A 16,479-nucleotide genomic window follows, 5' to 3' on the forward strand; every position below is an offset into this window, starting at 1 on the left:
GATGGAAAAATTAATCCATTTTTTAGGTGTTATATTGGCGGGCTATAACATTTTTGTAGTGCTTCAGTTATAAGTAGGCAGGGGAAACCATGCCACAATTTATTAGCTATTCATTGCCGGAAACTGTTTTCAATTCCTGTCTTTGTTGTAAGTGGGGATATGAGTTTGGTGTTCTGCTGCCTATTTCTATTTCAGGTCACTAAAACAACACTTAATGTGGCATGTCTGCTCTGTGCTTGAGTCCTCAGATTAGAATGTCAAATGTGTTGAAATGTAGGAGTGACCTGCATTCTCAGAGCTGCATGTGGATTCTAGCAGAACCTGGTGTCTATTATCACTGGCTCGTTCCCTTAGTTGCAGATTTGAGAAACAGCTCATTAGGTTTAATAATCTCTTGATAGGATCAAATAACTTTTCATTCAGTAGTTAAATCTTTTCACAAACTTTATTTCCTTGCTAATGGGAATTGCGTGAATTTTGATATTTGAAATCACAGTATTTTGGGTATTACAATGTGTGATGTTCACAATTCATGCTTCAGTTCACTTGAAACTAATCCCCAAACAACCGCTATAAAAACTGTGTATTTTTTTTCCTTGTCAATTGTGTGTGGTTGGTTTTGGTTTTTTTTGTTTGTTTGTTTAAGGGTAGTGGAACTAACGAAAAGGCACTGATAGAAATCCTAGCCTCCAGGAGCAGTAAGCAAATGAAAGAGGTATCCCAGGCATACTATACAGGTAATGCTTTCTCACACATGTATATTAATACCATTACCTGATTGCTTCCTACCCAGTGCTCGATCACCTCCTTGAGGTGATCTATGAAAAGTGACTCTTTTTTGAATTTGGAAAGTTGAGCTTTAGATACAAAAAATATTTTTCAGTCATTGCAGATTCAGCGTACTGTGCGGTTAACAGATGCATGTGCTCTGCATGTAGTACCACTCCAGTACCTACAGGACTGAATTCCATGTTTAGGAACAAATTTGCTTTTTAAGAACACGCTGTGCAGGCAGCTCCTATTGAAATTAGAGCCGTGTGCAAGCATCTGAGAGCAAAATTTTACCCTTGCAGCCAAATTCCAGTTTCAGATGCATGGCTTGGCCAGTAATGGATTTTTTTTCCTTCCCTATGGAATGTGGTGATGTGCTCCTTTATATCTTGCATATTAGGCTCTTTCCCTTTAGAGTTGTGCGTGCAATTACTTTAAAGTGCACAGTACAAACAGCAACTAATAGGAATGACTTTAAAATTTGTCTTTTTTCATTATAAGCTCCGCTTTCAGGAGCGAATGACTCGGCCATACAAACTCTTGGAAAATAAACTTTGGCATATGAGTCTGGGAGAATTATTTTAATAATTGATGCACTTCTGAATCATGTGTATTTACCGAACAGCATGTGTCTGAACATACCTAATATAAAGTTTAAGATGCTGCGGGGGAGGGTGCTGGTTTCTGAAAACTTTGTGGGTCAGATTCTTCTCTGCATTCTGGCCCCTTTACGCTGCTCTTACTGGCCCATTTGTGCCATCAAGCCACTAGCTCTACCCAGGTGACGATTACGCCAGTGTCCCAATCGTGAAGATCTAGCATCGTGGTCTCCTATGCCACCCTCTCCCACAGCATAGGAATATTGAGGGGGCGTGGCCAGAGCACTCCTGTTACTCCAGTTTACCATACTTGCTCCCATAGCACAGAGCCATCCAAAGTAACTGAGGCTATCTAAGGCTGGTATTTGTTACACCAGGATTGGCGTAGAACCGGTTCCATAATATGGGAGCTTCAAACAGCACCTTTGGGACTGCCGCTCCAGTTGTATCCATCCACTGGATACCAGAGAATCGGGTCCATCGTCGTTAGTGTTTTGGAAAAATGTGCAGAACCGATGGCTAAGCATTGCACTATGGCTACATCTACGTTGTGAGCTAGGGGTGTGATTGCCATCTTGTATGTAGCTAGCTGTGCTAGCTCAGAGAGCTAGCATGAGCTTAAATAGCCGTGTAGCTGCAGGAAGACCTAGCATGGGCAGCAGCAGGAAGACCAAGTATAAACCTGCCTGAACCTCACAGGTATGTACTCAGGGCAGGTAAGCCATGCCACTGCGGCAACACTACTGCTTGTTTTCCCACTAGTTCTCGCTGAGCTCACGCGAGTACGTGTGCGAAGTTGGGAATCCCCCCCTCCCCCCCTTGCTCACAGCATAGCCTGGGTGATTCCACTGAAGAGCTGTTTCTTTGGCATGCATAGCATCCAGTAACCTAATGGTCTCATAGGTGTTAATTCTAGGATAGACTGAGGTTTCTAAGTAAATATTTTTCGATGTTTTATTTGCCGTACACATTCTCTGAGCAATTCATTGTCATGCTATTTTAAAGATACTGTCCATGTCAAGCAGAAACAAATTGTTGAAAGGCTCCTGACACCACTGCAGTAACTTTCTTGCAGCTCTCATTTTAAATGTTCATGTACCAGAACGTGTGGTGTTTGGGGGAGGGGGCGGTATGTGTGTGTACATAATTACAGGAAAACTTGATTTTTATTGCATTGTTTCTCATGGTAACTCGCAACAACTCTGCTCCTTTCCCAGGAGACTAATTGCTTAGCAGTATGGCAAGTGAGATTGATTTGAACATTAGAAGAGCAAACTGTGGAAGCATATGCTTGGAACAGATACATCTAATGTGTGGTACGGCCTTGTTTGGATTCAGACCTAGGAGATTTATAGTTTCTTGGGTGGTAGGCTAGTTAAAGTACCATATAAGGAGCAGTTTGAGTTGCCTACTGTAATGCATTATATAATCTTCCACAGGAAGCTTTGCAAACTGAAGGCAGGAGGTAAAACAAATGAAAAGCAAAAAAAGTTCCCTTTAATGAACACGTCACTATATAGTTCTGTCTGTTTGCACAGAAAAGCTCGTGGAGACAGAAGTATGGCGTATGTGAATAGGGCACTAGAATGAGAGCTGGGTTCAATTCCTACCTCAGACACAGATTTTCTTTGTGACCTTGGACAAGTTGCTTAATTTACCTTGTGCTTCAGGTCCTGTCTAAGGTGAAGATATTTCCCTCCTCCCCGAGGTGTTGGAAGGATAAAATCCACAAGTGTCTGAGACTCTTGCATACTACAGTGATGAGGGTATATCAATGGCACCCTCGCTCTTTGCGGAGCATGGGGCATGCGCCAGTGAGTTATCTGATGGCTAATCAGTCCAATGCATGAGTAACAGTCCTGTCCACAGCGCACACCCACGCATTAGCAATGCTCTGAATCCAAACAGCGGATTCTTTCCTCCTCTGACGCTGGTCATCGCAAATCTTGATCCAATCCGCGTCACAATCCCTTGCTCCATCTACAAGCTGACTCCTCCAATCAGAGTGGTATTCTGCACTCCCTTTCCAGATTCTAAATGATACTAATCAGCTTTGCAAGCACCCTGAAATCTGCGCAGCGGTCTGCCTTTCTGTCTAGACCCTTCCCGAGCATCAGAGTACTGCACGCTCCTCAGGATCCTGTAATCCGGCATTCACTTGACATGTCCAAGCCACCTGAGTCTCTTCTTAATAATCAACATTCCCATGAATGTCATAGCAGCACGATTTAACGCTTCCACATTTGTCACCCTGTCTTACCAACTTATTCAAAGAATCTTACACAAGCATCTGATATGAAAACTGTTTAGTTTTTTTTGATATTTTGGCACAAGTTGTCCATGTTTGAGCCATACTGAAGAGTGGATAAAACACATGTCTCCTGAGTATGGATTTTCACTTTAGTTGACAATTTGTTATTGTTCCAGGCTCTGTCTGGCAAAAGACCAAAGTTTCTGGCTGCTTTGCTGATTCTACTAGTAAGCTCAGCATCAGGATCCACATTGTTGGTAACAACAGAGCCAAGGTAGCAAAATTAGTCAGCGGCATCTAGACTGTCACCATCTAAGATGATATCTGGAACTGGTTTTGAAGAGCCTAGGTGCATGATGGTCTTTTTCAAGCTTATTGCTAGCCCAAAGATTTTGCATGAATCGGAAAACTTGGTAATAAGATGTTGTAGAGCATCAACACTGAGCCACAAATGTTGTATCCTCTGCAAACAGATCTTAATATTTACTTCTCATTCCCACCTCAACACACGTTCCATGATGTTCAAGAAGGTGCCTATCTTAGCACCAGAGATGATGGAGGCTTGCTTAACATTGCAAGGTTCAGAGAGCTAAGGTGAAGGAGATCATCTTAAGAGACCTGTTTGCAGATGATGCAACCCTTGCAGCTCAGTGTTGAGGGCATATAAGTACCTAAATGATTAGGGAATTATGAAGATTATTAAAGGGGTAAAAATGTCAAATCTTCCCTTGGTTCTCAAACACTGCTCTCAAGTTGGCAGCCCTATCACTTTTCATTGTAACTTGCGGTGTAACACTGCTGTCGTTGCAACACTTGAATTTATAAATGACTGTGGAAACCTAGAAATGGGGGAAATGATAAACGTTTTGTTTTGTACCAAACTCAGGCTTGGGGAAATCTTTAAAACTGTTTTTTAAGAAAAAGGACATGGTTGTAGCATTAATTATCTGTTAAATGAGCAAGTAATAGTATAATAATGGCTCAGTTTCTTTTTACTTCTCAGAATTTTAATTTCTATGTGCAGAACTCCTGCCATAGTTTCCAGGTGTGAGTTATAGGTCCCTCTTCTCCTAGCCAACATGGCAACAGCCTATCAGTATTATGGCTTCATCAGTCAGGAAGCAGGAGGTAAGAATGTCAATCAATTTAATATTTACAGAGAGAATCTAAGCAGTTGAGCATCTGCTTTGAAGCTGTAACCAGCACAGAGCAGCCTGCAAAGACCTTTGTTTCACCTAGTTACCCCTGTTTTGAGCCCAATCATTTCTGTTTGACTAAAGCATATCTTCAGTTAAGGCACCCAGTCTTGATTTGAAGACGTCAAGAGATGGGGAATTCACCACTTCCCTTGGTGGTCTGTGTGACGGGTTGGGGTCACAAACCCCCTTTGGGACTGCCACCTGATGTGCTGAGACAACCTCTGAGCCCTTTTTCCCTGACAGCTTGGGACTTCAGTGCCCTGTCTGGTTGTGCCAGACACACTAGCCTGCTACAAACACAGACCCAGGTCTGAACCACGTCCTCCAAAAGCCACAGGCTTAACTGAAAACAGATTAAGTGTTCCTGTCTCCAGCACTCCAATACCAACTCCCAATGGGGTCCAAACCCCAAATAAATCTGTTTTACCCTGTATAAAGCTTATACAAGGTAAACTCATAAATTGTTCGCCCTCTCTAATGCTGAGAGAGAGAGATGCAGAGCAGTTTGCCTTCCCCCCCAGATATTAATCGCTTACTCTGGGTTAATTAATAAGTAAAAAGTAGGATGTAAGTGGTTCCAAGTAGTAACAGACAGAACAAAGTGAATTACCAAGCAAAATAAAATAAAACATGCAAGTCTAAGCCTAGTACTGTAAGAAAACTGAATACAGATAAAATCTCTCCCTCAGATGTTTCAATAAGCTTCTGTCACAGACTGGATGCCTTCCTAGTCTGGGCATAATCCTTTCCCCTGGTAGAGCCCTTGTTCCAGCTCAGGTGGTAGCTAGGGGATTTCTCATGACTGCAGCCCCCTTTGTTCTGCTCCACCCCCTTATATATCTTTTGCACAAGGCGTGAATCCTTTGTCCACCTCTGGTTCCCACCCCTCCTTCTAAATGGAAAAGCACCAGGTTGTAGATGGATTCCAGTTCAGGTGCCATAATCACATGTCACTGTAAGACTTCGTTACCCCCTTGCCAGCACACAGGTATATAGGAAGACTTACAAGTAAACAAGCCATCTACAGTCAGTTGTCCTGGTTAATAGGAGCTATCAAAATTCCAAACCACCATTAATGGCCCACACTTTGCATAATTACAATAGGACCTCAGTTATATTTCATATTTCTAGTTTCAGATACAAGAATGATCCATACATACAAATAGGATGAACACACTCAGTAGATTATAAACTGTGTAATGATACCTTACAAGAGACCTTTTGCATGAAGCATATTCCAGTTACATTATATTCACACTCCTTAGCATATTTCCATAAAATCCTATAGAGTGCAATGTCACAGTTTGTTCTAATGGTTAAACCCCTCACTGTTAGAAACTTGTCTGATTTCTAATTTGAATTTGTCTGGCTGTCACTTCCACCCATTGGTTCTTGTTATGCCTTTGTCCACCAGATTAAAGAGCCTGGTGTTTTTCTTCCCATAAAAATGCTTTTACACTGTAATCAAATAACCTGTCTTCATGTTGATAAACTAAACAGATGGAGCTCTCTAAGTCTCCCACTGTGTATAGCATTTGTATTCAGCCCTCAAGTCACTTTTAAGACTTTTCTCTGCACCCTCTCCAGTTTTTCCACATTCCCCCCCCCCGAAATGTGGACACCAGAACTGGACATGCTATTTTAAGTATTGATCTCACCAGTGCTGTAAATTATGGAGCAGAATCACTTTCCAACTCACTATTTCCTTCTTTATACATCTAAGAATTGTACCCTTGTTCCCACAGCATCACACTGGAAGCTCATGTTGAGTTGCTTGTCCATTATGACCCCTAAATCCTTTTCAGACTCACCACTTTCCAAGATACAGTCCCCCATTCTGTAGGTATGGCCTGCATTCTTTGATCCTAGATATATGACCATGCATGTCACTGTATTAAGGGGAAAAGGCTGGATTGTGGGGCTAACCTATGTCGGTGGACTGATGGATCTTGCATAGTACCATAACATTGATATGTCAGAGTTGTTGCTGGGAGGATAAGGCTACAACAAATCCGTTACTGGTCAGTGATCTTCCCTTAACATCTAGATGCTTTTGCTAATCTTACCTTTGATTTTTTGTTTTTAAATTACAGAATTCAATAAAATGTTTGATTATTTTTGTTTTTAGTATATAAGAAGAGTCTTGGCGATGACATCAGTTCTGACACCTCTGGTGACTTCAGAAAAGCCCTGTTAACTCTGGCAGATGTAAGTTCCTTCAACTTAGTCAACATAATTACTGTACAGATTTGATATTTAGATTTTACTTGAAATTGTAAATATAGGCAGTCCTAGTGAATCATCTGACAACTGATACAGTACTTACAGGGTGTGCATAGCTTTGCTTATTTAAATTTAAGGTAAGAGAGTGGCATGGTAGGTTAGAGTACTAATATTTTCCCCTCGAGAGATCAGAGTCCCTATCTGGACTTGTTGGTTGAGATGGATTTGGTCTCCTCTTATCCTTGGCTACTTTTATACCAGTTACAGCACCATAGTTTTAGCACAAGTAACCATAACTGGCATCCTCTTCTTGGACTCTTAGCACCGTAGCAATTGGGGTGTTACAGATCAGGATTGAGGAGTTGTGTGGTGAAGCCAATGGCCAGTTCATGCTGTGGCTTGGCTTTGACCTTTGCTATTGCATGCTCCGTTCAGGAGTACTAAATCCAAAGTTTGAAGGGTCAGGCTCTGTCCTATCCCATAAGAAGCAGAGTGATGCGGTTTTCCTCATTCATCGCTCTCCTATTGGATCCCAGCATTGTTGATCATGATGAGGGGGAGTCATTACTCCAGGCTTGTTCGGAGTGGGGGTGAAGTAAAGAGGAGAAATAGCAGGAGTGGTGGCTTTAGCCTTAGACCACACATGGGAGGCCCCAAATGCTCGTACTCAACCTTCCCCACACAATGCTTTTAATGACACTGTCAGACAAATTTTGGGCCTAGGAGGATGCTGGCAAGAGCTACTGTTTCACAATCCACAATAATTATTCTTGGGTGGGTGACTGGGAGAAGGTGTGACCATTTGAGACTTTCAAATTTTGCACTTTTATGGGCTTTAAAGTTCACTCTCCCTTATTGCAGGGCAGAAGAGATGAAAATGTAAAAGTGGATGAACATCTTGCAAAGAAGGATGCACAGGTACAGCAAAGCAAAACAGCGGCTGAACCAAGCTGCGCTTGACACATAGATATAAAGTGTTCTCTATTGCAATACAAAATTATCTACTAAACAGCATCTTACAGGGATGGCTCACACCCAAGAAATTCAGCATTTTGAACACCCCAAAGTTGAAATGGAGTGGGCAGGGAGACCATCAGATTAAGACATGTGTGTAGTTTTTTTTTTTTGTTTTTTCCTTCCTTCCCTATCTCCTTCCTATAACTGGCATTAGTTTTCTATATATAATCCGGTCTAGAGTACCCAGTTTTCCCAATTTCCAACAATGCGTTGTTAAACTGCTGTAATAACCTTTGAAGTGTAAGTATTGCCATTTTATCTGTGGTGAGAGCTGACATGAACATGGGTTTCTTTGCAGGTTTTTTTTTTTAAATGGCCTATGGGGAAAGTTTCATTTTATTCAGACTTCCCATTAACAGTGTAAAACTTTGGATTGCCCCCTCCTTGCTGCCACCATGTGAGGTGCAGAATTTGGGCCCAGCAATGCTGGGCTCACGCACTGCAAGTGCAGCTCATAACTCGCTCAAAACCTGCCTGGGGCTGCTGTGTGAGTGGTGCTCATGGTATCCATAAAACACCATCCCCAGTTTGGCCAGTGGGAGGATTATAATGAAGTCTCTGTCTGAAGAAGACACCATAGCCACTGATGCCCTTGAGTGGAATGGATGGGGGGAAGCTCCAAGGAACCCCCATTCCTGAATAAGACATGTTAATAAAGTCCTGATTTGTATTTGATGTATTGGAATTAACTCTAACATTCACTTTGTGATAAATTGCATCTTTCATAAAGCAAATATTTCCATTCTGTCATTCATAGAAAAATCTCCTTCTCACTTTGAATATGAATCCCTTAATGTCTGTCTTCCAACAGTAGAAGGTGTTCCAGTGTAGGTCAGTAGACAGGCAAGTTCTGCTTTGTATGGGGGGAAGAGAGAGAGAGAACTAGTTCAACTTTCCAGGCTTGAGTTTCAGCAGCCCATGACAGCAACACCACAGCACTGCAGTGAAGTCCATTGCATCGGCCAGGTTCAGAATCCTGTCCTCCGAAAACTTATGGAAAATGCAGACTAGTTTGCAGTGGCATGGCTCAACAATCTTCTTTTGAGAAGTCTAGTCTAGTGGCCACAGTGACATTCTTTCTTTCCTTGCAATAGGTTCTCTATAGTGCTGGTGAGAAGAAATGGGGTACAGATGAAGATAAGTTCACTGAAATTCTGTGCCTTAGGAGCATACCTCAACTGAAATTAAGTATGAAATCGATTTTGGACCATTTTGTGGTATTTCTTAGTAAATGATAATTATTTTCTATAGCCAAGCATCTTTATGTGTAATTTGGATTGAGGTGCCACTCACTGTTACTGTCCCACTATCACTTCCGTGGGTCCATCAGCTTTTGCTAAAGCTTGCAGAATAAAAACCCCTGAGTTTCTAGCTCTTATGGTTGTGAAGATAGCCAGTACTGTATCTGTTCACATATGGAAGGCTGCAAACTGAAACAATAGGTCTAAGAGGCGTGTATTGTCCTTGTTGAGTGTGCCACATATCAATATGTATGTAGATTTGAAATGGGCTCTTCCTGTGTAGTTTTACTCTAAGGTATTTTCATTCCCACTTTTGCAGGAGAAGAGATGAAAGTTTGATCTTAAACCCAGGCAACAGGTCGTCTTTTACTTATCCCTGTCGCCAAAGACTGTAGATTGCATAGCATGCTTTAAATGTAATTGTTGGCATGTACAAATGTCATGCAGACTTGGGGACCAAGCAAGCCTCTGATAAGGAAGTAATTGTTTGCTATATTGTGACTCACTAAATGCATCTTTGCCTTTCGGCTGATGGAATGTGCTGCATGAGACACCCTCTTTTTTCATAAAGAAACCTGGGATTGTGAAAGCCTTCAGTGGATAAAATTTGTCTCCACCCCACTCAATATATTTCAGTCATTCCTAATTTTATGATTATTAAAGCAAGACCATTAGGTAAATGGGCTAACTGAAGCGGGGTCTGACGTACCGCATTAAAGAACAAAGGCAAACTGCCTTGAGAAGGAAAATGGTGAATGTTAAAATGATGGCCCTTGAAGGTTGTTTGTTCCTTAACAAAATTTCTACATATATAAACCTTGATTAGTTTAGAATGATGGCTAATGTTGCTCTCATCATAGGATATGTGTTCATCAAAGGCATGTTCCAAACAATATTGAAGGTAGTGGAAAGACTTTCGTTAGTTTCACTACGGTTTGGATCAGACCCCAAATGGAGCCTGATGCATGAGAACACTGAGTCATTTCCTTGTGATAGTTTGATATACTTACTACGTATGTTTGGTTATCTTTTTAGCATTTGATGAATACAGGAACATCAGCAAGAAGACCATTGAAGAAAGTATACAGGGTGAAATGTCAGGGCATTTTGAGGATTTACTCTTAGCCATTGGTAAGATTCTTGGGGAGGAGGAAGACATGGCTGAAAACAAGCTGTGCCTTTTTAAACCAAAAAAAAAAAAAAAGGAGGATAGGTAAAATATTAGTCTGAATAGTTTGATTTACAGTGACTTTAGTTCTTGCTTTTAGTGATAAGCAGTATCCCTGCATTAAGCATTGTAACACTGACTTGGGCTTACAAAAAGAAGAGAGAGCTTGTTAGTTCTGTAGCATATATTCAACTATGTTGATGTTTATAATTAGTACAGTGATAGCCTCTAGCAGCCCCAATCTTGGTCCAGGACTGCTTTGTGCTAAGTCCTATACACCAGGCACACTCCTCATTTATACTGACTTTGCAAGTGCCAAAAAACCTTCAACCATACTTGGGGATATTTTTAGTAGTGACGCTAATGACTAATTTTACTCGTCACCAGACTTCAGCCACCCATACTGCTGAACCATTTCAAAAGCACTAGAGTATTTTACTTTCAGGGCAGGCCTGAGGGTTCTATAAAGTCTTGTTCTTAACAACAGAAATGCTTTAACTAAAAATCTATAGCCAGATTCACCCTTCATATAAATGGGTACATCTCTTATGGGAGTGTGTGTAACATGCATGTAGTTTACCAGCCTGGAAGAGAACGATAAAGTCCATGCAGAATTGGCCAGGTGCATGTGTGTATATACCTGACTTGTGCATGCATGTCAGTCATTTACAGGTACAAGGCTGGGCATACAATTGTATTTACCTAGCTTTGAAAATCTGGCCATGCATGTCCTGTCCATTCATAGTGAGGGCTTGTAAGCCAAAGCAAGTTATATGGTGGCATCGTTGTAGAGCAGGCCATTTAAACTAACTCTTAACTTTTTCTTTTAATAGTTCAATGTGTGACTAACACTCCTGCATTCTTTGCTGAAAGGCTGCACCAATCTTTGAAGGTAGGTTTTCAGCTTCCATACCCATTCTTGAACTCTTGTATATCTTTAAGAGAATGTCAAGTTTCTAAGAGTCTGTAAGATGTCTGTAAATAATAAACATGGCACTGGTCCCTTACGACAGGTAATTCCTGGAGTTAGATTAAGTAGGACGGAGAATGCCATTTCTAAATGGAGATGCTGATTTTAGCCTAACTTGCATAATGCTTTTATATGGTGTATTGTACCAGATGGCTCTCTTTTATTTTATCAGGGTGCTGGAACTGATGAGTTCAGTCTTAATAGAATCATGGTTTCCAGATCAGAAATTGACCTGCTGGATATTCGGGCTGAATATAAGAAGCATTATGGCTGCTCCTTGTACTCTGCTATAAAAGTAAGAATTATTTTAATGAACTATTTTTGCATATTGGAACAAAGTTGCCTAACAAATGTGCCACTCCTGTAATAGAATTTTTTTCTCTTTGAGGTATGTATAAAAGTTTTATATTTGGAAAGTGCCAAATGTGTTATAAGTAGAGGAGTTTGAAGAGGAGAGCAGTTTGGCTTTAGCACTTGTGTTCTGGACAAAATGGAGTAAAATGGCAATTGAGTAGGTCAGAGAGCTGGAGGCAGGAGATGACTAGGAAATAGACAAGAATGTGTGCTATTGTGCCAGACGTTTGGTGCATTTTGTAGAAAGAAGAGGCAAGACTCGATCCAGTTATATGGGGAGGTGGAGCCCAAGGTGCTTAGGAGGAAGATGGTGGTGTAATTCCCAAGGGAATGGGGTGGAAAGGAAGTGGGGGATTTTGGGTGGAAAAATAAGAGACTTCAGTTTGGTCATCTCAAGCCCACAGTGGGCAAGCTAGGCTGATCTGTCAGACAGTGAGTAATGCATGTTTAGAGACTTGTGAACCATTAGCATAGCTCACTGACTCCACGTGAGGACTCAGTGAACAGGTATAAATGGAGAAGATGAAGTACCCAGTGAAGCTCTGCAGGATGCCAGAGTGCTCCTTGGTGCTCAGTCTATTATAAGGGCAGAACAGGACCATACTGTCTGATACCCAGGACGTTTGGAAATGCCTAGCTTTGGTAAACGTCTTAACATTAAGAGAATCATTTAATCATCTGTTTTAAAGCTGAATTGAAAATTGCTAAAAGGCAGGCTTAGGACCCCGTTTCCTGATGTTATTCTGCCTCTTGCAGTGACTCTTCCCACAGCTGACCTGCACCAGGGAAGCATTACACCCTAATACTAGTTTTGTGGTATGGTAGCTAATTTTCATAGTCTCAGAAGCAGATCAGGGACCATTATTAGCTATCTGAAACAGGGTAGTTGTGAAAGTCCAGTTGTGAAAGTGATGCCAATGGCTTAAAGTGACTTTGTTTAGAGATAGTTAATTCATTTTAAATACGATTGAACACAATGGTTTAGTTCTTAAAGTTATGTTCATACAACACTGACTACAGTTTCCTTCTCTTTCCAATGACTTATTCACCTTTTTTCTGCTTTAATGGAAGCTGGAGTGGTTCCCCGCCCCCACCCCCAAATGTCACTCAGGTAGTCCTTCTGAGCATGTACCAGATATCCTTTCTTGCCTCAATGCTTTAAATCCAGCAAGTAACTGCCAACATTCTCTCATCTGCTCAAATATTTCTGAGGTTGGGAGATTAATCAGAAGTGTACTTTTAAAAAATGAATAAACAGTCTTGAGTGATTCTTTTCTGTCCGTCTCTTTCATAAATTGATGCACAATGTTCTGTTGCTAGGGGCGGAACTGATGTGACAAGCCCTGTTCCATAATGTAGCTCTGAATTGCACAGTGCTGATCATCACAACTAACTGCACCATAATCATGTGGTAATCTAGAGTTTTATTAATTCTTCTTTAGGATAAAACCTAGAGTTCCATACAAAATCAGTGGGTGCCTGAGGCTTTCTCTTGATTAGGAAAAGAGCTAGCTAAGCCTGATCTTTCTTTTCCTAGTGTAGATTCAGGGTAAGGCCTTGTTGCTTGATTCATCTGGTGGAAGTTGTAGTCTGTTATCCTACATCTGCACTGGGAAAAATGGTAGCATTTTAGGTTTGGTTTAGCTAAAGCGTGTGCTAAACCTGTCCACTTTTCTTAGTTCAGGCAAAGCACGAATTCTGAAAACCTACATGGGATTCCATTTTTGACCAATCAGCTGGTACTGATCAGTGATAAACTCACTGAATGGGCCAGAGCCCTTTAAACCATCAACTTGTTTATAACTTAATTCGTACTCTGAGAAACACATAGAAATGTATGGAATAAAATTGCTAATGTCTGTAGAACACAAATGCCAGGAGTAGCTAAGCTTGTAGGGGAAACAACATATCCTTCATACCATTTAAATATTAATCCAGCCTTCAAAGAATCTTGTCATTGTAATGTAATAATGCTACTGTGTGTTCTCTCTCTCTCTCTCTCTCTCTTCTCCCCCTCCCCCCCCAAACATTTTGAAAAAAATTATGTATTCTTTAATACCGGCACTCTGCTGCAGAGTACTCCTCCATAGTCTTAGATTCTTCTCTTCATGAGAAAGTTGGACTGGCTCAACTAAAGGTGTCGTCCTAACATATGTAGTTGAATTCATGCAAACCCATTTCTGGACACTTCTTTTTTTTTTTTTTTCTTTGAGTGGCTTAATGATTAAGCATCTGTTTGAACTAAACCAAAAAAACCCTGGCTTAAAATGAAATTGATACTCTCACAGCCTTTTACAGCAATTAGTTCAACTTGTACAACTTCCTGTGGTCAACGTTTTCTGACCTGCTGTCTACAGGCAGGCTTCTAAATCTGCATTTATAGGTTCAAAAGTTAAAATTGCCTGACTTTTCAGAATTACTGAACCCCTGTAGCTTCCTGTGATACTGGAAAGTGAGATCACACATTTAAGAGACTAAATGTAGATTTGTGGTACCTAACTTTAGGCGCCGGGGCTTGAAGGTGTTGGATTTTATGTTTATGGTTAAACAATTTTCACTCAGCTACTTTCTGCCTGTCTTTGAGTACTGGTTTAGTACTGGGTGGACCAATTAAGTCATTAATTTAAATGAGTTGATTTAGAACTAAAAATCTGCCCATGGATTTAAACCAGGTTGAGGCTTTGTAAACGTAACTTAAAAAATGTGTGCTATTGCAAATGTAGATTAACATTTATAATGAACTGCGTCATAAATTGTAGTGTGGGGGAGTGGGGGTTTTTTAATACTACTGCTGGAGGGCTCTTATGACTTCTGTAAAGCTGCTGCAGGCAGGCAACAGTACTGAAACTTGAGGCCCTAATCCTGCAAACGCTTAACTATGACTTCAGCGGCACTGCTCATGCTCACAGTTAAGCATGTGCAAGGGTGTTTGTAGTGTGGGGGGGGGCTAATGAAGACTTTAGCATGAGATCTATCACTTCAAAACAAAATCGTTTGTTAATAATGCACAGTTGACTTTCAAAACATGACAGTTACCATCCTTTTTTTTTTTTTTAAATACACATGGGCCAAAAGTTTCAAATAGTAGCCTGAAATCTGTATTTAAGAGATTTAAAAGCACAAATCCAAATGACAAACCCCTGATGGAGGAGTACAGCCTGGTAAAGCATCTCCGCTTTCTGGACCTATGGAAGTTCACTATATCAGAAGGTGGTGTTGGTTGTAAATGTAGCACAGGCTATTAGGGAAGTTACTGAGGCCCTGGACTTGTCTTTTTTCACCACAGATGTGCATTAAGTGTCAACTTTACTAGTAGAAAGTCTCCATGTAAATCTGAAATGCTAAGTAGGAAACGAAAACTGGTACTGAACAGCCTCTTCAGCAATTTAAAGTTACAAAATGGAGAAGGTAAAACTAGCAGGAAGTCTGATGTATGTTGATTTTGTAAAATCATGATTTTTTTTTTTTTTTTACACTGGTTCAGTATTTTACTGCAATCATGATGGATTAAATCTTCTCCCAGTCCAAAAAAAAAAAAAAATGGAAGTTCAGTTATTCATTTCAGTAGTAGGATCAAGTATCTTATTTCCTCTTAACATGATGATGTTGGGTTGGCCCAAAAAGGTTGGGGGGGGAAGTGTGGAGAAATCATTTTAGAAGTGGCAAACGAAAGCATACAGTGATCGTCACTAATGTCACTTTTATTTTTTTTTTCCTCTGCACAGTCTGATACCTCTGGGGACTACAAGACTACACTACTGATGATCTGTGGAGGGGATGACTGAAAGTAAATTTCTAAGGAGCACAGGGCTATTGCTTTCCTGCTACCTACAGTAATGCTGCTTCTGAAGCTTTTTAAATGTTTAAGCAATTGTAAAATTGCAACATGCTGACTGCTTTCTCATCAAGTATCCTAATAAACAGATGTTTGTTTTAGTGCATCTCTTCCAGCTGTTATCTAACCACCTGCTGGCATCTGGATAAACTGTGCTTAGACTATCAGAAGCCAGATCTTCCAGCTATACACAGTGCTCCCCTGTGAGCTAAAAGTCTGTCTGGAAAAAGTTGCCATCTTTCTACAGCTGTACAGTGTCAGAAAAAGTGATATTACCTCGGGGTGGTGGCAGAATAAAAACCAATGGAAGGTCAATAAAGTTATTCCAAAGATAACCATTTATTTTATATATTTTTAGGGCTGTCAATTGCATTTAATCCATGCAATTAACTGAAAATATTGTGTGCAGAATTTTTAATTTTTTGGCACCGAATTCTCCCAGGAGTCAATATATTGATTTCAATTACCACACAGAATAGAAAGTGTATAGTGCTCACTTTATATTTTTGATTACAAATATATGCACTGTAAAAATGATAAACAAAAGAAATGGTATTTTTCAATTCACCTCAAAGTACTGCAGTCTCTTTCGTGTGAAAGCGCAACTTACAAATGTAGATTTTTTTATCTGTTTTGTTGCATAACTGCACTCAAAAACAAAACAATGCAAAACTTCAGAGCCTACAAGTTCACTCAGTCCTACTTCTTGTTCAGCCAATCACTAAGACAAACATGTTTGTTTACGTTTACGAGAGATACTACTGCCTGCTTCTTTACAATGTCACCAGGTATTTGCATGGCACTTTTATAGCTGGTATTGCAAGGTATTTACATGCCAGATATGCTAAAAC

General features: G+C 40.5%; 1 protein-coding gene across 1 annotated transcript in view; it reads left to right on the forward strand.

Annotated features, from left to right (window-relative positions):
* The window catches only part of ANXA3 (annexin A3), a 34,770-nt gene extending 19,041 nt beyond the window's left edge, over window positions 1-15,729 (forward strand). Inside the window, exons 6-13 of the mRNA XM_084626902.1 lie at window positions 647-737; window positions 6,949-7,028; window positions 7,905-7,961; window positions 9,155-9,248; window positions 10,337-10,432; window positions 11,303-11,361; window positions 11,612-11,734; window positions 15,519-15,729. Of these exons, the coding sequence (XP_084483028.1) occupies window positions 647-737; window positions 6,949-7,028; window positions 7,905-7,961; window positions 9,155-9,248; window positions 10,337-10,432; window positions 11,303-11,361; window positions 11,612-11,734; window positions 15,519-15,578 (660 nt within the window). The 3' untranslated portion in view covers window positions 15,579-15,729. The remainder of the gene's footprint in view (window positions 1-646; window positions 738-6,948; window positions 7,029-7,904; window positions 7,962-9,154; window positions 9,249-10,336; window positions 10,433-11,302; window positions 11,362-11,611; window positions 11,735-15,518) is intronic.
* The last annotated feature ends 750 nt before the right edge of the window (window positions 15,730-16,479 follow it).

This window comes from Lepidochelys olivacea (genome assembly GCF_965140295.1).
Source record: "Lepidochelys olivacea isolate rLepOli2 genome assembly, chromosome: 4".
Classification (NCBI taxonomy): domain Eukaryota; kingdom Metazoa; phylum Chordata; order Testudines; family Cheloniidae; genus Lepidochelys; species Lepidochelys olivacea.